The sequence below is a fragment of the Hypanus sabinus genome, chromosome 9, assembly GCF_030144855.1.
Source record: "Hypanus sabinus isolate sHypSab1 chromosome 9, sHypSab1.hap1, whole genome shotgun sequence".
NCBI classification, from domain to species: domain Eukaryota; kingdom Metazoa; phylum Chordata; class Chondrichthyes; order Myliobatiformes; family Dasyatidae; genus Hypanus; species Hypanus sabinus.
In genome coordinates, this window is record NC_082714.1 from 69,361,577 (window position 1) to 69,383,229 (window position 21,653).

Here is a 21,653-nt window from a genome sequence, read left to right on the forward strand (position 1 = left end):
TGCTTACAGCTTCACTCTGGCAGCCTCTGCGACGACACTGGTGCTAAGCTGTATCGGTGCTTGCCCTTCCCTTGGACTACATCGCTGACGTGGAGAGGGGCAACCTGCAGCATGGGCAACAGCCAGTTCTTCAAATCTTCCCACCCAGGCTTGCACCCTGGAGAGGACACAGTCTGTGAGAGGTGCAAATCAAGTTCCCCTAGGATTGACGGCTGCCAATGAATGAGTGGGGAGAGGAATACTGCAGGTTACTGTTTTGCTGAGCGATAAGGAGAAGCTGTTAAAGGACTCCAAGGTTCAATTCTCTTTTACACCTTTTGATGCTCCCCAGCTATGCATAAGCTGACAACAAATGAATGTATCTGACTTAAACTTTAACCCGAAGAGAATTTCTTCCTTTACTTAATAACACCAAAGGTTGGAATTTGATCTTTCAGGCTTATAAATGCCCAGATTCATCAGTTGCTTGTTATAAGGGCAGTAGCTTCCATTGATGTGGAAGGATTACTCTTCCTGCGTCTCCCCACTGTGACCCCATGGATACAAGTGGCAATGCAGAATAAACTCAGTGCTCCTGTGTGATGTAATCCTGGCAGCAACTTTAACTCAGGTAAAAAGGATGGGTCTGTAAGCACTGAATCGCAGACATAACTTTCAGGTTACACAAGTCATAAGAAATTTTCCTGCATTTGTTAACAGAAAGTTGTAGTCATTTCACTGATAATGAAAACCCATTTTGGTTCCCTTTTAAGACAAGAACTGATCGAAGGGGAGGTATGGAGACAAGGATATGGAGAGATGGGACCATGGTAAAGGCAGGTGGCACCCTGACCAATACGGTGGAACCTGAGTCAGTTCTGCCAGAAGACAAGGCTCTGGATGTGGCTGACATTGTGGTCCTGGTTTTGTATTTGCTTTTTGTCTTGGCAGTAGGACTCTGGGTAAGTGCTCATTATTGCAGCCAGCTTTCTTTAGAGCATGAATGGATATGTGAAATCTGTGTGTGGGGAGACACGTGTACCTAGTTATGTGGTACAATGGTGACAGGAACTGTTTGATGAGCTGGTCCATTGTACATGAAGCTATAGAGTGCAGGAGTGTGGAAGTTACAGTAAACCTTCAGAACTAGGCCTTTACTGGGGAATTAGGTTCAATTCTCAGTGGGGTAACAGGAACTGGGAAAGGGTGGGAATGAGATTTAGTGGACTGATGCCAGGAACGGGATGATTCAGTCATGTGGATCTATGGGAGTGGGGGTGAGGGTGTGGTTGGGTTCAGGTAAGATGCTGAGAAGATTGCACAAAAACTGGATGTCCCCTGTTTTTAGTGCATTGGATAACTAGTATATAACAGCACTAACAGGCAATAGTTACCCTTGTTAATAAGATATTCTCCCAAAATAAGGACACCCCATGTGGAGTCACGCAGAGAAAGAGATGGTAGAGATGACTGTGACCATCTGTAATGGATTGTTTGCATATGTGTTGAGGAGAAGATCAAGGGCAGAGGGTTCATTGGCTCTGCAGGATGAAGCCTTGGCCATGCTGTGGAAGCTGCACTCCCACAGAAGGCGCTGCCAGTGATCAGTCCTCATACCAGATTGTCCTGCATCCATCTCCAAAGAGCTTGTTTTCATCCTCATGAACATTGTGCCCTGCTTGATCTGCAATACAGGAATGAGTTCAGCCAGTCCTGTGGAAAATGTGAGGAGGTTGCCTGCAGGTGAATTGTGTTCAGCAGTGGAGCAGGGGAACGGTATGGGTCCCCCACCTTAAGTGATGGCTGTGCAGGGGAAGGGCATGGGACCTCCCACGTTAAATGATAGATTGTGCAGGGAGGTGTCATTTTGTATGAAGCAATAACTCCACCTATTATAGATACAGCAAGCCTATGTGGCCGGAAGTGTCTGGGGCTTCATTGTGAGAATTTACCCCTTGGATGATCATCTAGCTCAAGCCCAGCTGGGGTGTCAAAAGGTCCACTGGTCTCACCTCCACATCCTGTCATACTGCAGCAACCTGGAGGCTCAGTGGAGCCAGCCTTGCGAAAAGGAGAAATGGGGAGACACTTCTCTGGTGTCATGCGGCAGGTAGCTGAGTGCTCCTGAGACCTCGCACTGTGCTCCGAACAGAGCAGGGCAGCTAGGGAGGGTGTAGTCATTCCAGGAGGGATCTCCACTTCCTCCATTTCTGTTTTTGTTAATTCCTGAAGGCAGGGACAGGCGTACGTGGAAGATGGCCTAGGGTGGAAATTTCATTATGGAGCCTGCTCTAGGAGGACACCATCTCACCCTTAGTAACCACCTCTGTCCCCCACTGAGGGACGGAAACCCATGGGTGTTCATTGGCAAATCTGCATCTAAATGCCTCTTCTTAGAGCCACAGGGCTCCTCACACTGGGCCCATGCCATATTGCAGTTCCCTCCCTCTGAGCAGTACACACTGGTGACAATTGTACACCCACACCTTCAAGGTCACAGATGCTGGGAGAACCTTCACCATGAGGACACATACATGGTCAAACTGGGAAAGGTGCAATTTCAGAAATAAGCAGGCACCATCCCTATATCCTACATTGAACAACCATACACTAAAAAACCCAAGCAAGTGGGCCCATCCTCTTGACAGTTAGCAACTTGGATTGGTTGATAATCCAAGGACAATGGTTTCAATAAGCTCTTGTGATGTTGAATCAGACTGCAACTTCCCAAGGTAATTGGATGAGATTCTGAGACCCTTTTGTCAGAACTGAGAAAAGGAGAAGGCAAATGAGTTTCTAGTAGCAGAGAAGATGGGAGAGGAAATGCTAAAACCAAGGGAACACCTCTAGCTGGGTAAAACCAAGTGATTTAAACCCTGAAAGGATGTCAGGCCCTGAGGCCAGGACAGAGGAGTAGGAAGATGTTCATGTAGATCCTGGGATGGTCCCTTTGGTGAAAATGTCTCAGATGGAATGTCTCTGAGCTTTCCTTCAGATTAGGATGTGCTAAGATAGCAAGGAATCAGGGTGGGTTACCATCAAATGCCATGAGCCAGAGGTGGGTGGGAGTGCAGTGGAGAAGAGTGGTATTTGACTGTAATCTCACCATCTCTTAATTCTGTCAGTCCATGTACAGGACAAAGAGGAACACAGTAAAGGGCTATTTCCTTGCTGGGAAGGACATGGTGTGGTGGCCGGTGAGTACTTTGGATTGTGACTTCACTAAACGACTTCAAGTTCCCGAGCTAACTCCTCTAATGCTTCTTTCTCCTTTGATTAGATCGGAGCCTCGCTCTTTGCCAGTAATGTGGGAAGTGGTCATTTCATTGGATTGGCTGGGACTGGGTCAGCTTCCGGTATCGCAGTGAGTGCGTATGAATTCAACGTGAGTTCAGATGGCACACATCATTTCAATGTGATCAATGGTGACAAGCTATCAGATTGTTGTTGCTTCCCCTTGCCTTTCCAGATCATCACAGAGACCAGCAACACTGGGAACACTAAGCAGATCGGTCAATATCCTAGGAGAGAAACAGAGTTTAATGTTTCAGGGCAACAACCCTTCATCTGAATTGGGAAGATGGGAAAACACACGTGTTTTAAGTGTCGGGGGAGGGGGAAGAGAGATAGGAGGTGCTGTGTCTGGGTGTGCACCAAAGCTGACATGATAATGTTTGTCTCTTCAGATTCTGTCAGTTTGCTTCTTTTCTCTTTTCTGACCTCATTGCCATTTTTTAACTTCTTTATTTATTAAGATTTAGGAGACCATTTGGCCCATCAAGTCCAAGCTGTATCTCTGCAGAATGTTCTGTATCACTCCCATCCTCCACCCTGCCCCTACTGCCCAAGGACTCACTTTTTGTCACATGCCCCTCAACTCCCCACAAATTCTGTCTGCAGAATGTGGGGAGGAAACCCAGGTACTGCAAGACATCTGGACAGTCAGGGTTAAAGCTGATACTGTGAGACGGCAGCTCCACTAGCTGTGCCACCCTTCTGCCCTCAGTAACTGTCAGCTAAGTCTCTTCCGCATTGCAGACATTCCGAGTATTCTCTCTACCTCTCTCCTCTCTGCAGCTTAAACAAAGCCTACTTTTTCACTTTTCCAATTCTGATGAAGTATCAGGTTCGAAAAGTTAACTGTTTCTTTCTACATGGATGCTGATTGACCTGCTGAGTATTTCTGGCAAGTTCTCTTTTGAGTGTAGCTAGCACAGTGAAGTTTATGTAGCTATTTGAAAGATGTTGTTCTTTGAGGAGATCTCTGTGAAGATGGTCTTGAACCTGCCAGCTATTTCACTGCCTTAGATCTGAACCATCAAAGCTGCAGAACGTAGGAAAAAGAAAACCCATTTTTGACTTATTACCCACTGTCAAATCAGCACAAAAGGCTCAAAGAAGCCCACAGTGATGTACAAGTCCTGTTGTACCATGAGCCAACTTATACACAGCAATTTCCCACTATTGACCAAGTGAATGATCAGTCTTTGTCAGGCTGTATAGAAAACTTTGGATCAAACTGTTCCAGTGATTTTTTACATTTGCGCCTTGGGTGGTAATCTCATCTAAACTCTTGGTTCCTTTAACCAAACTCAATCTGCAACATTCTTTGTTTATGTGTTAGATTGCCTTAACAATAACCAGCATTGGGTGTGAAATTAAACTTTATGTTTGGCATGCTAAATTGGCTCATTTCTTTCAGATCATTAAAAACCCAGGATTACATCAGTCCCTGCTGGGTGTGAATACTGTTGAGTCCTTGGGCTCCATATTTCCTTTTCTTTTACCAAATTATAGACATCCGAGAAATATTGATACTTCTTCAGCCTCAGGGGGAAATACTGACAGCCCCAAGCTGATGTCTTGCTGTGTGAACAGGGGCAGGACCAGGGTGGCAAGGACCCAGGGTGGTTTAGCAGGGGAGATGGAGCATTAATTTTCGGAGGGCAGTTACTGAGATGAGGGGAAGGGGGGAAAAGGGGAGAATCATCAGGTCTGGTGGTATGGGATCAGTTGTGGGTGCTAGACCTTGCTGTGGTATTTTGGTCATCAACTGTCTGTACTTCTCTCTCCAGGCAATGTTCATTCTAATCCTGCTGGCCTGGTTCTTCCTGCCCATTTACATTGCAGCTGAGGTAACATATGAACTTCAGATTTGATTCCTGCCATTTTCTTTGACCCCTCCCCCTCACCCCTGCCCCAAATTCAATGTCCTTCCTGATTCAGCTTAGTGGGTTTATTTATGTGGACTAGTCAACTGTGAAGGATCTGCCCTGCAAGCACCCTGCCTTTGCAGGAAGGAGGGCAGTGACTCTGTCATGGTTTGCCCTTCCACTGACATGGGCTGACTTGCAGCTTGCTGGTAAAGGAAGAGAAAACAATACAGTTTGATTACCCTCTGTCACTGGCCTGGAATATATCGATTCTGTTGGCAGATAGGGTAGGCATAGGAGGATAATGCTCCACTGCATTTTCCTGTGTATGTGTCTGTGGAGTTGTTGACACATCATGGAAATTGTTCTCAATATCAGAAAATACAACATAGTGTAACTTCAGATATCACAGAACATTTATCCAGTTCAATGCTGTGTCCTGTTAAAAATTTAAATCTCACATTGCTTACCTCAGAGTCGGGTGTTGAAAGCTTGGACTAATCATTCAGCTGTGCAACTCAAATTCAGTTAGTTAACTGCAGTTTAAAGTAAAATGGTACTCATAATAAGAACCACAGAACCACTGGTTTGTCATGAAAACCCATAGTACATACACTGTCGTAAATGACTCCTAACTTCCAGGGTGATGGCCAAGTGAGTGCCTGTGCTCAGAGGTCATGCCCAGAACTTGGAAAATGAATTAAAAATAGGACATTCCTATTGATGAATCATTCTACAATTTTGTTTAACCACTATTCCATCCTCTTCCTTCATCTATTGATAATGCTGCCTATCACTGAAGCAGCTGTATATGTGACTTCCTTCCCCCCCCACCCCCCATTGGTCCCCACCGCCTCCTGCTTTCCAGAGAGCTGCTGGTAAACCCTGATTTGCCAGTGTCCAGGGAGTTACCTGTATACCCTGCTTTGCTGTGTCTAGAGAGCTGCCTGTAAACCCACTTTTACCAGTGTACAAAGGGCTGCCCATAAACCCTGTGTTGCCAGTGTCCAGAGAGCTGCTGGTAAACCCTGATTTGCCAGTGTCCCGAGAGCTGCCTGTAGCCCCTACTTTGTTGTGTTCAGAGAGCAGCCTGTATACCCTGCTTTGCCAGTGTACAAAGAGCTGCCCATAAACCCTGTGTTGCCAGTGTCCAGAGAGCTGCCTGTAGCCCCTGATTTGCCAGTGTGCCGAGAGCTGCCTGTAACCCCTGATTTGCCAGTGTCCAGAGAGCTGCCTGTAACCCCTACTTTGTTGTGTTCAGAGAGCTGCCTGTATACCCTGCTTTGCCAGTGTACAAAGAGCTGCCCATAAACCCTGTGTTGCCAGTGTCCAGAGAGCTGCCTGTAGCCCCTACTTTGTTGTGTTCAGAGAGCAGCCTGTATACCCTGCTTTGCCAGTGTACAAAGAGCTGCCCATAAACCCTGTGTTGCCAGTGTCCAGAGAGCTGCCTGTAGCCCCTGATTTGCCAGTGTGCCGAGAGCTGCCTGTAACCCCTGATTTGCCAGTGTCCCGAGAGCTGCCTGTAGCCCCTACTTTGTTGTGTTCAGAGAGCAGCCTGTATACCCTGCTTTGCCAGTGTACAAAGAGCTGCCCATAAACCCTGTGTTGCCAGTGTCCAGAGAGCTGCCTGTAGCCCCTGATTTGCCAGTGTGCCGAGAGCTGCCTGTAACCCCTGATTTGCCAGTGTCCAGAGAGCTGCCTGTAACCCCTACTTTGTTGTGTTCAGAGAGCTGCCTGTATACCCTGCTTTGCCAGTGTCCTGGTAATGAGATGAACGTTTCTTGTCTCTGCCTGCAGGTGAATACCATGCCTGAATACTTACGGAAACGCTTTGGAGGACAGAGAATCCGACTTTTTATTGCAATTCTCTATTTGTTCATCTACATATTTACAAAGATATCAGTAAGTGAATAATTTTGAAAAGGCCAACTTGAAAGCCATAAGAAAAACATGTTGATATCCATAGTCCTCCTGCCCCCCAAAGCAGAACACCACTTGTGGGAGTGGGTGAAGCACAGGCACTGGTTTGTGCACAGAGACAGAATGAAACAGTGACAATGATCACATCACATGTTTTAGCAGTGTCGGGTATTGGTTACTGGACATGACTTCCTTTGTTACACACCCCCTTCCCCCGATATTAAGAACGCAGACTGTGTGAAGAGTGAATGAAGATTGTGTAAATACACAGGATTAAGATGACTGTTTGTGTGAAGAATTAATGAAGATTGTGCACGTACACAGGATTAAAATGACTGTTTGCTTGAAGAGTGAATGCCTCTTGGCTCAATGTACAAAACAGAATAAAATACTGCAGATGCTGGAAACCTAAAATAAGAACAAAATGTTGGAATTATTCAGAAAGCAGGGTAGCAGCCATGGAGAGAGAAATAAAGTAAGCATTTCATCAGAAGTGGAAATCATTAGAGATGGAAAGGAAGTGTTGGGGAAGGAAAGGGCAGCGGGGAATGTGTAAGACTGGCAGCAGACAGGAAAGAAAGTGACAAAAGCCAGGATGTAGAATGCAAGATGAACGACAGTGGCTGAGGTGGTAAGATAGGCTTGAGGTCTCTGTAGGGAAACAGCATCTAACACAGGTACAGATCAGTAAGTCTCAGTTGGAGGGAAGTAGAGGATCCCTAGGGATAGAACACATGAGTAATTGAAAAACTATTGTCTAACTAGGGATAGTCACCATGACCTTGTATGTGGGAAGAAGTGTTTTATTAAATTGATCAAGTTTTTGAGGAAGTAATGAAAATGATTGATGAAGCAGTGGATGTTGTTTATGTAGGTGGAGGAGGTGATAGTTGAGACCATGTAAAAGAAAAGATGGGTAGGTGGTGGTGGTGGTGGAATTAATTAAGAATCTGGGAGGAAATAGGTGGAAGAGATAAAGGACTGAATAAGAAGGAATCTGATAGGAGAGGACAATGGGCCTTGGAAGAAAGGCTAGGAAGAGGAGAACCAGAGGGATATGATGGACAGATGAGAAATGATAAAAGGGTAATCAAAATGAGGAATGGAAGAAGAGAAAAGGGGGGAGAAGGAGACATTTCTAGAAACTGCCTGAACATCGACTGTTTTTTCAATCCATCAATGCTCCCTGACCTGCTCGGTTGCTCCAGCATTCTGTGTATGTAGTTTTAAATTTCCAGCATTTGCAGATTTTTTTGGGTTTATGGTTGGAGACATTAATGTTCATGCCATCATGTTGGTGGATATGGAGGTTTTGAAGAAGGTGCTGAAGTGGTTTTCCAGGATTTTCCCTGGACTAGAGGCAAGTGGTATAAGGAGGGCCTGGACAAACTTGGGTTGTTTTCTCTGGAATGGTGGAGGCTGGAGGGAGATCTGATAGAAATTGATACGATTATAAGAGGGATAGATAGAGAGCCAGTATTTTTCATCATGGTTGAGATATCCATTACCAGAGACTGTACAGTTCAAAGGAGATGTGCATGGCAAGATTATTTTTTTACACAGTAGGTTCCTGGGGAGGCGGTGGAGGCAAACACAATCAAGAGGCACATGATTGGTGCACAAAATGCCGGGATATGGACATTGTATAGATGGAAGTGATTAGTTTAGTGGCATTTGAGTACCAATTTCATTAGTTTGGAGCAGCATTGTGAGCGGAAGGACCTGTTCCAGTGCTGTCCTGCTCTATGTTCAAACACAACAATACTTCGATAATTCCAGATGATGCACCTACTTTATATTTGCCAACTTGCTCATCTTAAACTTGTTCCAGTTCACTTGGAAGCTAATTCAACTGAAATGCTGCTTCTGCTTTTCTCTTCCCTCAAGTGCTGTCTGGCCTGTTGCGCATTTTAAAATCAATCTATCATCCATGTTAACCCAACAATGTCTAATTCACAGAACAGTCTGCTGGATCTGTGAGGGGAAAGGAATCATCAATGTTTCAGGTTGAAACTCTGCATCAGGACCCAAATCCTTAACAATTCTTTACCACCCAAAGATGCTGTTTGACTCACTCAGGTCCTCCAGCACACTATTTTTTGCTCAGGATTGCACCTTGTCTGTCTAGTGCAGCTCAGAGTGTGTCAGGGTTTGATTTGTGATGACATGATTCTAAATAGAGTGTCTTGTTCTGATGTGTTAACTCAGGTGGATATCTATGCAGGAGCTGTCTTTATTCAACAAGCTCTCCATTGGGATTTGTACATCGCAGTGATCGGGTTGTTGCTCATCACCACCCTCTACACTGTTGGAGGTAGGTTTGGCCATCTGTGGGCATCTCCCACAATTCCATGGTGATGATATCTAGTGTCTAACTGCACCATCCTATTGCAGGTACACACCCAGGACCAGCTCCACAAAGTCCCAATTCCAACTTTCTTCTATTTGGCTGCCATCAGCTATAGTTCATAAGTGGCACAGTGACACGGACAGTGGAGTCACTACTTTGCAGTTCCTGTGAAGCCGGTTCAATCCTGGCCTCTTGTGTTCTCTGTGTGGATTTGCACATTCTCCCTGTGACCATGCAGATTTCCCCATGCGGGTGTGGGTTGATAGATTAATTAGCCAGTGTTAGTTATCCTGTAGGTGTAGGCTAGTGGTAGAATCTGGAAAAGGTGATTGAAATGTGAGGAGAATAAAACTGGTTAGAGAAGAATTAGTGTAATAAAGAGTTAGCGTGAACTCTGTGGGTCGAAGAGCTGTTTCCATGATGTATCTCTATGAGCACATTGCCTGTTTCCTAAATAGTCCCACATTGGTTCAGATGATCAATGTTTCCACCAACGGGCAGAAGTTATTTTTGTATTTCTTTATTGGGCAGGTGGGCTGGCAGCTGTAATATACACCGATGCACTCCAGACTGTCATCATGTTGATTGGAGCTCTAATTCTTATGGGATATGGTGAGTAGCATTCAGCTGATATTCAAAGTTAGAGTTGCAAATCAAATCTTCCTGTGGGCATTGCAGGTAAGGTTTATTGTCTGGCCACAGTTGCCTTTGGGTGGGGAGTGGGTGGTGAGCCATTCTGGTGAAGATGCCCCTATGGAACTGTTAGAGTGAGAGTTGTAGAATTAAGACCATTGCTGATAATGATCTGGTGATGTCCACACAGTGTACAACTTGGAAGTGGGTTTGGGACGTGAAGCCAGAGTGGCCTGGGTGAGTGACTGTTGTACATTGTATAGAAGGTACATACTGCAGACAGTGTTTTCTAGTCCTACCAAGCCAGTTTCAAACCTCCCCAGCAGCAGCAGTGAGAGTATTGGTCAGAGCTTCTCGTGGGGCACAGTGGGAGTGTGTATCAGTCATCGGCTTACTCTTTCACTGAGCTACAGCTCTGCTTGGCATGACTTCAGTGAATGCATTCATTAATCTGATGGTGTCATGGAGGGGTTGATCAGAGGTGGTGCCCTGCCTTGGCTTGCTCCATTGATCTGCTCTGATGCCAGCTGACCCTTCACATGGTTGTTCTGCACCAATTCTGACAGTGTATTTAACGCACAATATTGTTGCAACAACAGCTAGTTACACTGTGACTTATCCTGGGCACTGGTGCATTCAGGGTTGATGTTCAAGGTGTGAAATGCACTGACAGTATATCTAAAAGATGAGACCTCAGGATCAGGTTGAGCTGCCTACACCACTTTCTGGTGTTGAGGCTGAATTTCTCCCCCTGCCTTCCCAGCAGTTTGCACAACCCCCTTCCTCCTCAGCATTCACCCTTTTCCAGGGAAGGCAATTCCTTCAATTCTTTCACTACATTTCACCTCCAAATCTGTCATAATCTATTTCTGCTGACTCTGCACTCTGTAACCTCTCACACCAATCCTTTCAAATTCCTTCTTCTAAACTCCAAACAATTCAATCAGACTCTACTCATTGGAAAAACCTTTCTAGGTATCAGGCAGGTAAACTTTCATCAATGGCAAATACCTTTTTCCTCTCATTCTTCTAGTATGTAGTCCTATGACCTGGGTTCAGAGGATGAGGTCCAATTGGGTGTGGAGCAACCATGCAGAGGAGATGTAAAATAGGACATCCACGAGTGGCTGATTGTTTTACTAAACAGTGTTGGTTAAACTTCTGGGTTTCTTCAAGTGCAGTGAAACAACTCTCTGCTCCACAGCTTTCGTTGAAATTGGAGGTTACTCGGGTCTCCAGGAGAAATATTTCCATGCCATTCCAAGTGTCCGTGACCTCAACACCTCCTGTGGCTATCCAAGGGAAGATGCTTTCCACATTTTCCGGGATCTCTTGACCTCTGACTTTCCTTGGCCAGGAGTACTGATTGGAATGACAATCCCATCAATCTGGTATTGGTGCACTGACCAGGTACCACCTCAGTTTGCCTTTCTTCAGTTTTCAAAGCCTGTTGTGGTTCCTGACCTCTTCATGTTGGTACTTGCATGCCTGCTCTGTCTCACCTGCTTAGTGAGCAGTGAGGCTGTATATCCACAAACCAATCCCACTATCCTCCGCGCCCCCACCCTTTATTCACAGCCCACTGGGGTATGAATGCAGAGACACCAGGTGTGTCCCCTTACCAAGATGGTGCTTAGAGATCTTTTTCCACTATGTTAAATCTCAGGTCATTGTCCAGAGGTCCCTATCTGCCAGGACACTCCTACATGCCAAAGCTGGATCGTTGTTTGCTGCCTGCTTAAAGGTTCTACCCATCTTTATAATGGTTATCCCGGGTATGATCAGCCGAGTGCTATTTACAGGTAAGTGGAGGTGTTTGGTGATTTGCCATGTACCACATTCCTGCAGATCATCAACTCTTACTTCCACTGTAACTCTCTTTTTAGATCATGTGGCCTGTGCTGATGCTGACTCCTGCCAAAGGATCTGCGGTAACCCGATCGGTTGCTCTGACATTGCCTACCCAAAGCTGGTAATGGAGTTACTACCAGGAGGTACATAGAACTAGGCCAGTTGCATGGAGTTATACAACATTGAACCAGTCCCTTATTCATTAGTGATTCAAGGTGGTCCCTTGCTAAGATAGTTCAAAGGTCCATTTATAATCAAAGTATGTACGCTGTATACAGCTCTGAGACCCGTCTTCTCCAGGTAGCCATGAACAAAGAAAGCCATGAAGGTCATTGAATGAAAGACAGACCAACCCTCACCCACACAATAAAAAAAACCAAAATCTCATAAACCCCAAATCCCTAACCCCTCTCTTGCACACAAATAACTAACACATCGCTCCATACCAAAAGATAGCAGCTAGAACATTGAACCCCAAACCTTCAACCCCCCCCCTTGCACAAAACCCCCCAAACCCTCAAACCCCTTCCTTGCACAAAAAGCTAACGCATCACAGAAAACAATAACAGGACATCAAACTCCAAACCTCCAACCCCAACATGCCAATTGGCAACAAGAAAGAATGGTCCTATTTGCATTGCATTTGGCCCATTCCTCTCTAAACCTTTCCTACTCACGTATCTATGCAAATGCTTGGTAAATGTTGTAACCCACCTCCACCTTCCTTTTCATATTGTGTTCCACATACTCCTTAGCCTTGGTGTGAAAAACCTATCCTACAGCTCCTCTTTACTCTTTCCACTCTCATCCTAAATCCATGTGCTCTAGTTTTAGACTCCCTATTCAGGGAAAGAGACTGTGACCTTTCACTCATTTCTGCCCCTTGTGATTATATAAATCTCTAGAAGATCACTCTTCATTCCAGAAAAAACAGTGAATAGTTAAAATAACAGCTTATGATTTAAGCCTGGAAATCCTGGCAGCATTCTTGTAATCTCTGGCCTATCATGTTCTTTGTATAGTGTGTTGTCCTGAACTACACTCTATGTACCAAATGCAGTCTCACCAATGATCTGAACAATCTTCTAGCAACCTTACATTCAGCCAGAGGATCTCAGGACCTTGAACTCATTGAAACTTCTGGGTTGAGCATTTATTTTCATGAATCCTAAGGTGCCAAAACAATGGAACAAAGGACTATATGGCCCCTCAGTAACCCTCAGACAGCCCTTGATGGGTATCCAATATACAGTTGTGCAGAGGATGACAGAGATTAGGAGGCAGTCTGGTAGGTAATCTCAGTTCTGATGACAAACAGGAAATGGTGGTGATGCTGCAGCCTATTGGCCAAAACCAGAGCTGCCTTTGCTCTCAGTTCAAGATATGGTTTAGGGATTCTGTGGACCTCACGTACCTGCAGGATGTCAACAGAGCAGTGGGCCCTGCTTCATGTGCCTAACTGCAACATCCCCCCACCAGATTTTACAATTCTGGCCCATGGTCTGTTCTAACATGCAAATAGTTAACCCTGGCTAAATCTCTCAAAAACATTTAACAGTGCCAGCAAATTATTATCACCAACTTTATCTCTCTCCTTCCAGAAGAAAATGTCTCCTGGTGAGTTGTAGTGGAAGAGAATTTGATGCTAGGGTGAGTTTGAGGGCTGAAGAGAATCTTATGAACAGAACCTTCTCACTCCTCTTCATCACAAAGACCTCCCTTTCTCCATCCCCTTTGCTGTAACAGATTTGCAGGAAAGGTGTTTTTTGAGTTGAGGAAGGGTGAATGTGAATTCCAGGGAGTGAAGCAGGGACTGAGGTTATCAGTGTGTTATGCTGTCTCATGTGCTTCGGTTTGTGAATGTGCTCCCAGCGCTGTGGATTTTGTCAGAGCTCAGTTCTTGAAGGGAGCTTGGTTTAAATCTGTTCCTTTTCTCACTCTTCCATTGCAGGGCTGCGGGGCCTGATGATGTCAGTCATGGTCGCTGCTCTCATGTCCTCCCTCACTTCGATCTTCAACAGTGCAAGCACATTATTTACAATGGACATCTGGCACCACATCCGGCCCCACTGCAGCGAATGGGAGCTCATGGTTGTTGGCAGGTAGGGAAGTGCAGAAACATTAAATCCAAGAAAAATGATGTCATTGACTGACGAACAACAATATAGAACTTCTCATGTTGCTCCTTTCCAAATTGTATTACTGGGTTAAAACACAGTGGGTTACAGTGTTGTTCCTCTGATGCACCATCAATAACTCTCAGAGACAGGAGGTGAACGATAGGCTTTTAGTAGCAGCAAGAGACCACGATTAGCAGCAAGAGACCACCACACAACATCCTGGAGACTGAGGGAGGAGCAGTGCCTCCAATTGCCTTTATACAGGGGTCTATGGGAGGAGCCACAGGAGCAGTCAGCAGAGGGGCATGTCCAGACAGGTATATGTAGTTTACCACATCCTCATAGATTGTTTTCTGGAACACCTAACAGTGCAGCTTCTAACCTGGCTCCAATTTACAGCATTTCCTGCTCTTGGGGTGACACTGCCCATATCTCTCAGCCTCACTCACACCATCCAGCATCTTTCACCATCTAGATATCATTCAATGATTTTTTTTAAAGTGTCATTTCCAATGAATGAAAATTCCTCAGTGGAGGCAACTATAGCAGATGGAAGCACATCCTAACAGCTGTGAGGTGATGCATTTTGGGAAAACAAATACTGATAACTGCAGATCACTGCAGCGGCCAATCAGAGATCGAAAGCCTGAGAATATGTGGCTCACTCAGATTCGCCACTTGTGTAGGAAAGGCAGCAACTCATGGTAGTTTGGTGTTTAGAGCAGTGGCCAATCAGTGCTCAAGATTGATTGGCAAGAACAAATTAAAATAAGGCAGGGGCAAGCAGAGTGCTATTATTGGAGTGGGCAGACTTAGAGTAGGATTTTGAGACTTTCGCTCTTCGAGGATGGTTTTATACAACTACTTAAATACCTCTCCCCAGGGTAGATATTGTCTTCCATCAATGTCCTTTATACCTCAGCCCATGTGTAAACCACTTATAAATAACCAGCTACAGTGCCTATAAGAAATATTCACCCTTCCTCCCTTGGAAGTTTTCCTGTTTTATTGTTTTACAACATTGAATCACAGGGGATTTAATTTGGCTTTTATGACTGATTAACAGAAAAGATTGTTAGCTTCAAAGTGAAAACCAATTTCTACAAATTGATCTAATTATTAAGTACAACTCCTCTCCCCTAAAGTCAGTATTTAGTAGATGCACCTTTGGCAATAATTACAGCCTTTAGTCTGTGTGGATAGGTCTCCATCAGCTTTGCACATCTGGACACTGTAGTTTTTCCTCATTCTTCTTTAAAACTGCTTAAGCTCTGTCAGATTGCATGGGGATTGTGAGTGAACAGACCTTTTCAAATCCAGCCACAAATTCTCTATTGGATTCCGCTCTGATTTGGCCATTCCATTTTTAAGCCATTCCTGTGTAGCTTTGGCTTTATGCTTGGTGTCATTGTCTTGCTGGATAACAAATCTTCGCCCAAGTCACATTTCTCTTGCAGACTGCATCAGGTTTCCCTCCAAGATTCCCTTGTATTTTGCTGCATTCATTTTACCCTCTACCTTCACAAGCCTTCCAGGGCCTGCTGCAGTGAAGCATCCCCACAGCGTGATGCAGCCACCACCATGCCATGCTTCACAGTAGGGATGGTATGTTTTTTGATGATGTGTGGTGTTTGGCTTTCAGCAAACATAGCATTTAGTCTGATGGCCAAAAAGCTCAACCTTCTTCCAGCTGAGTTCAGAGTCTCCACACGCCTTCTGGCAAACTCTAGCTGAGATTTCATGTGTTTTTTTTTCCAAAAGTGACTTTCTGTTTGCCACTCACCCATAAAATTGCAACTGGTGAAGTACCTGGACAATAGTTACTATATGCGTGGTCTCTCCCGTTTCAGCCACTGAAGCTTGTAACTTCTCCAGGGTTGTCATAGGTCTCTTGGTGGCCTCCCTCACTAGTCCACTTCTTGCATGGCCACTCAGTTTTTGAAGACAGCCTGCTCTAGGCACATTTACAACTCTGCCATATTCTTTCCATTTCTTGATGATTGGCTTAACTGTACTCCAAGGGATATTCAGTGACTTAGAAATGTTCTTGTCTCTATCTCCTAACTTGTGCTTTTCAATAACCCTTTCACGGATTTGCTTGGAGTGTTCTTTTGTCTTCATGGTGTAGTTTTTGCCAGGATACTGACTCACCAGTAGCTGGACCTATTTCTTCTTCTGACATTTATTGGTAGTTGGCAGTCCAACTTAAAGATGTATTACCACCACCAAAGCAATTGGACCTTCCAAATACAGGAGTATTTTTTACTACATTCAATTGAAACACCTTGATTGCACACAGGTGATCTCCATGTAACTAATTATGTGACTTCTAAAGCCAATTGGCTACAATTGATGATTTGGTGTGTCATATTAAAGGGACTGACTAAGTAGTTGGTCAATAATTTTATATTTTTTATTTGTAATTAATTAATATCACTTTGTAGAGATCTGTTTTCATTGTGACACAAGAGTCTTTTTCTGGTGATCAGTGTCAAAAAAGCCAAATTAAATCTATTGTGGTTCAATGTTGTAAAACAATAAAACATGAAAACTTCCAAAGGATGAATACTTTTTATAGGCACTGGGACTTAGCCATCTTGACCATGATCAGGTAAGTTAGCCATGACTGTTTCCAACCTTCATTTTACTCAAGTGTTACTCAGGGTACGTCCTGTTTAAAAAAATTATTACAGGTCCTACTCCAATAACTCCAATTTAATTGGACATCTGCTCTGTGTAAAGATACTGATTCCAGGGTCTCTGTTTCCCTCACTGGCTTTCCAGCTAGCACTGTGTTTTTTTCCTTCTTCAGAGCAAATATGGCCTGGCTCATATACCATAGGCACAAACTACTGCTTTTACAGCTCTGTTTAAAAACTACATGTCACCTTTAAGTTGAAGAATGCTGTCTTGTTATTCTTCCTTGTGTAATTCCATTCCTGAATGGATTTCTTGACCATTAAAGTTACATTATGTTGTCAATGTTCCCATAATATCAACTCCTCAGCTAACTCCACTGTTGCCAACCAGAGCCCGAAAAGTCTGAAAATGCTGCACAACTGCTGGAGGAACTCAGCAGGCCAGATATCATGTGTCAATATTTCCATAAGATATAGGAGCAGAGTTAGGCCACTTGAACCTTCGAGTCTGCTCCACCATTTCATCATGGCTGATCCAATCTTCCTCTCAACCCCAATCTTCTGCCTTCTCCCTGTATCCCTTCATGTCCCAACCAGTCAAGAATCTATCAACCTCTGCCTTAAATATACATAAAGACTTGGTCTCTGCAGCTGCCTATGGCAATGATTCTCCACTCTATGGATGAAGAAATTCCTCCTCAACTCTGTTCTATAAGGACGTGCCTCTATTCTGAGCCTGTGTCCTCTGGTTTTACACTCTCCCACCAAAGGAAACATCATCTCCACATCCACTCTATCAAGGCGTTTCACTATTCGATAGGTTTCAATGAGGTCACCCCTCATTTTTCTGAATTCTAATTCTCAATTTTGGGTCAATACCCTGCATCAAGACTGCAGGTTTAGAAGGAGGATAGCCAATATAAAGAATGGAAGGGTGAGACATGGGCTGGATTTGTGAGGTACGGAGGGGTGGGGTGGAACTGGGTAACAGCAGCTGGTGGTTGAGAGGTAGAGACAAATAAGGAGGGAGAATAAAAGGATGGATGGGGCCAGTGGGGGGGGGGGGAGGTAAGAGCTGAATTTGATTGGTAAGGAAGGTTAGAAGGGAGAGGTGAAGGAGATTGAATCAGATGGGAAAGGGAGAACCTGGGTGGAGCAGAACAACAGAGGAAAGAACATAGGGAGGGTGGTTTTCCTAAAACTGGAAAATTCAATGTTCATGCCACTGAGTTGTGAAGTATCCAGGCTCAATATGAAGTGTCATTCCTCCACTCTGTGAATGGCTTCATCCTGGCAGTGGATAGTCAAGTGAGCTCAGAATAACCATTGACCCAAACGTGCCTTCCAGATGAGGCAAAGATTCACAGGCACCCTGCAGGTTTGTCTACAGCTCTCAATGTGGCCTCTTTACATTTAGCAGACCACCAGCCATTTCAGCTCCCGTCCCCATTCCCACACTGACCTGTCCATCCTCAGCCATCTCCATCACCAGGGTAAGGCCCAATACAAACTACACTCAGAGGCCACTTTATTAGGTACACCTGTACAGCTGCTCATTAATGCAAATATCCAATCAGCCAATTGTGTGGCAGCGACTCGATGAGTAAAAACATGCAGACATGGTCAAGAGGTTCAGTTGTTGTTCAACCTAAACAACAGAATGGGAATGAAATGTGATCTAAATGACTTTGACCATGGAATGGGGTGGTTTGAATATCTCAAAAATTTCTGATCCCTGGGATTTTCACACACAACAGTCTCTAGAGTCTACAGAGAATTGATTGTGTGAGAAACAAAAAACATCCAGTGAGTGGCAGTTCCATGGGCAAAAACACCTTGTCAATGAGAGAGATCAAAGGAGAATGGTCAGACTGGTTCAAGCTGACAGGACAGCGACAGTGTTTGAATTTATCTGGGATAATTGATCCATTCCAACCTTCTTTTGAAATATTGATGAGGGAAAGAGGCTGCTGTGTGCTATTGCTCACTGTGCTTCTGTTTGCACTGCAGGATCTTTGTGCTGGTGCTGGTGGTGTTGTCCATCCTCTGGATTCCTCTGGTGCAAATCAGCCAAGGTGGCCAGCTCTTCATGTACATCCAGTCCATCAGCTCAAACCTGCAGCCACCGGTGGCAGTGATCTTCATGGCTGGCTGCTTCTGGAGACGGGCCAATGAGATGGTGACTGCTTTACATTTCACAGTTAATATTAATTGTTAGATTTAAGTAACAGCATTCTAAGCATGATGTCACTTGGAAGGATGGGGAGAACTGGAGCAGAGTCACAGTTAGACTCTTCACTCACTCTGTAGACAACAGTGGTAGCACTGGGAGCCGTCCAGCCCAACCTCTTCCATCTGGGAAGACGGTAACCAGAAAGATGGATATGTTTTATTTGTTCTCACAACAGGCTTCATGCAGCCTGGTAATCAATTTCCAGCAAGCAAAACTGTTCAGATTGTGGGACATTACTTCAGATATACATGCCAGGTATTGGCAGGGCCACTTATACTGGTGACCTTTCCACCTCCTTCCATCACCTGGCTGAACTTGTTCTAACATGGAACACTTTCTTTAACTTCACCCATTTTATCAGATCACAGATATGTATATCTCTGGGAACTCACATGGGCCTATGTTTTGCCTTTTTCTTTCTAGGATATGTGCAAAACCCTTATTTCAAAAATGGATCAACACTTTTCCTTATTTGGTACACTGATGATTATATTGCAAAACCTTTATGCTCTCATACAGAATTTCAATGTGCAATTATCTTTGCTGCCTGTTTCTATCCTGCTCTCACTGTCATCTGGCAATGAACACAAAATGCTTTAGAAACACTGCAGGTCAGGCATCGATGGAAAAAGAGTAAACAGTCAACGATTTGGGCTGAGACCAAATGTCGCCCAAAATGTCAACTGTTTACTCTTTTCCACAACTTCCTTCAGCATTTTGTGTGTGTTGCTTGGATATCCAGCTTCCGCAGATTTTCTTGTGTTTGGGTTCACTGTCATGTAGCTCATAACTGTCATGTTGCCTTCCTTGATGTCTCCATCACAATTTCAGGAGGTAGAGACTAGTAGAATACATTGACTTCCACAGGCACCTTGACCAAGGTTCTTCTAAGCTCCATTCATTATCCCATTCTTTGCATTCCTACTATTTATTATGATGATGAGATTGGTCTATCTGAGAAGTCCCTCACACCATAGAACAAGGCCTGATTAGAGACAGTCAATATGGCTTTCTGTGGGTATGTTATGTATAACGAATCTTATACTGGTTACAAGCATCATGAACAAAGCGGATGAGCTTAGAGCGTGGATCAGTACTTGGAACTATGATGGTGTGGCCATTACAGAGACTTGGAGTGTCAGGCTTTAGATCTTTCAGAAAGGACAGGGAGGGAGGCAAAAGAGGTGGGGGCTTCGCACTGCTGAACAGAGATAGTGTCACGGCTGCAGTAAAGGAGGAAGTCATGGAGGGATTGTCTACTGAGAGTCAGTGAATGGAAGTTAGAAACAGGAAGGGGTCAATAACTCTACTGGGTGTTTTTTATAGACCACCCAATAGTAATGGGGCACCAAGGAGCAGATAGGGAGACAGATTCTGTAAAGTGTAATCATAACAGGGTCGTGGTGGGAGATTTTATTTTCCCAAATATTGTTTGGCATTTCCCTAGAGTGAGGGGTTTAGATGGGGTGGAGTCTGTTAGGTGTGTCCAGGAAGGTTTCCTGACACAATATATAGATAAGCCTACAAGAGGAGAGGCTGTACTCGATCTTGTTATGGGAACTGAACCTGGTCAGGTGTCAGGTCTCTCAGTGAGAGAGCAATTTGGTGATAGTGATCACAATTCTATCTCCTTTACCACAGCATTGGAGAGGGATAGGAACAGACAAGTTAGGAAATGTTTAATTTGTGTAAGGGGAAATATGAAGCTATCAGGCAGGAACCTGGAAGCATAAATTAGGAACAGATGTTCTCAGGTAAATGTACAGAAGAAATGTGGCAAATATTCGGGGATATTTTCGTGGTGTTCTGCAAAGGTATGTTCCAATGAGACAGGGAAAGGATGGTAGAGTACAGGAACAATGGTGTACAAAGGCTGTTGAAAATCTAGTCAAAAAGAAAAGAAAAGCTTACCAAAAGGTTCAAAAACTAGGTAATGATAGAGATCTAGAAGATTATAAGGCTTGTAGGAAGGAACTTAAGAATGAAATTAGGAGAGCCAGAAGGGGCCATGAGAAGGCCTTGGCGAGCAGGATTAAGGAAAACCCCAAGGAGTTCTACAAGTATGTGAAGAGCAAGAGGATAAGATGTGAAAGAGTAGGACCAATCAAGTGTGACAGTGGAAAGGTGTATATGGAACCGGAAGAGGTAGCAAAGATACTTAGTGAATACTTTTCTTCAGTATTCACTACAGAAAAGGATCTTGGTGATTGTAAGGATGACCTACAGTGGATTGAAAAGCTTAAACATATAGACATTAAAAAAGAGGATGTGTTGGTTCTTTTGGAAAGCATCAAGTTGGATAAGTCTCTGGGACCGGATGAGATGTACCTCAGGCTACTGTGGGAGGTGAGGGAGGAGATTGCTGAGCCTCTGGCAATGATCTTTGCATCATCAATGGGGACAGGAGAGGTTCCAGAGGATTGGAGGGTTGCAGGTGTTGTTCCCTTAGTCAAGAAAGGGAGTAGATATAGCTCAGGAAATTATAGAAAAATGAGACTTACTTCAGTGGTTGTTAAGTTGATGGAAAAGATCCTGAGAGGCAGTACTTATGAACATTTGGAGAGGCATAATATGATTAGAAATAGTCAGCATGGCTTTGTCAAAGGTGGGTTGTGCCTTATGAGCCTGATTGAATTTTATGAGGATGTGACTAAACACATTGATGAAGGTGTAGTAGATATAGTGTATATGGATTTCAGCAAGGCGTTTGATAAAGTACCCCATGCAAGGCTTATTGAGAAAGTAAGGAGGCATGGAATCCAAGGAACTTTGCTT

The 21,653-nt window shown here is 44.4% G+C and overlaps 1 protein-coding gene across 3 annotated transcripts in view; it reads left to right on the top strand.

Moving 5' to 3' along the window:
* Nucleotides 1–452: 452 nt before the first annotated feature.
* Nucleotides 453–21,653, top strand: part of slc5a11 (solute carrier family 5 member 11) — an 80,302-nt gene continuing 59,101 nt past the window's right edge. For 2 of the 3 annotated variants that reach the window (XM_059979879.1, XM_059979881.1), the window contains exons 1-12: nt 453–610; nt 753–941; nt 3,105–3,176; nt 3,260–3,364; nt 5,055–5,114; nt 6,930–7,034; nt 9,261–9,366; nt 9,934–10,014; nt 11,240–11,445; nt 11,702–12,029; nt 13,838–13,988; nt 18,656–18,824. In XM_059979879.1, the coding sequence (XP_059835862.1) occupies nt 777–941; nt 3,105–3,176; nt 3,260–3,364; nt 5,055–5,114; nt 6,930–7,034; nt 9,261–9,366; nt 9,934–10,014; nt 11,240–11,445; nt 11,702–12,029; nt 13,838–13,988; nt 18,656–18,824 (1,548 nt within the window). In that variant the 5' untranslated portion in view covers nt 453–610; nt 753–776. The remainder of the gene's footprint in view (nt 611–752; nt 942–3,104; nt 3,177–3,259; nt 3,365–5,054; nt 5,115–6,929; nt 7,035–9,260; nt 9,367–9,933; nt 10,015–11,239; nt 11,446–11,701; nt 12,030–13,837; nt 13,989–18,655; nt 18,825–21,653) is intronic. The other variant, XM_059979880.1, reaches the window with a different exon arrangement.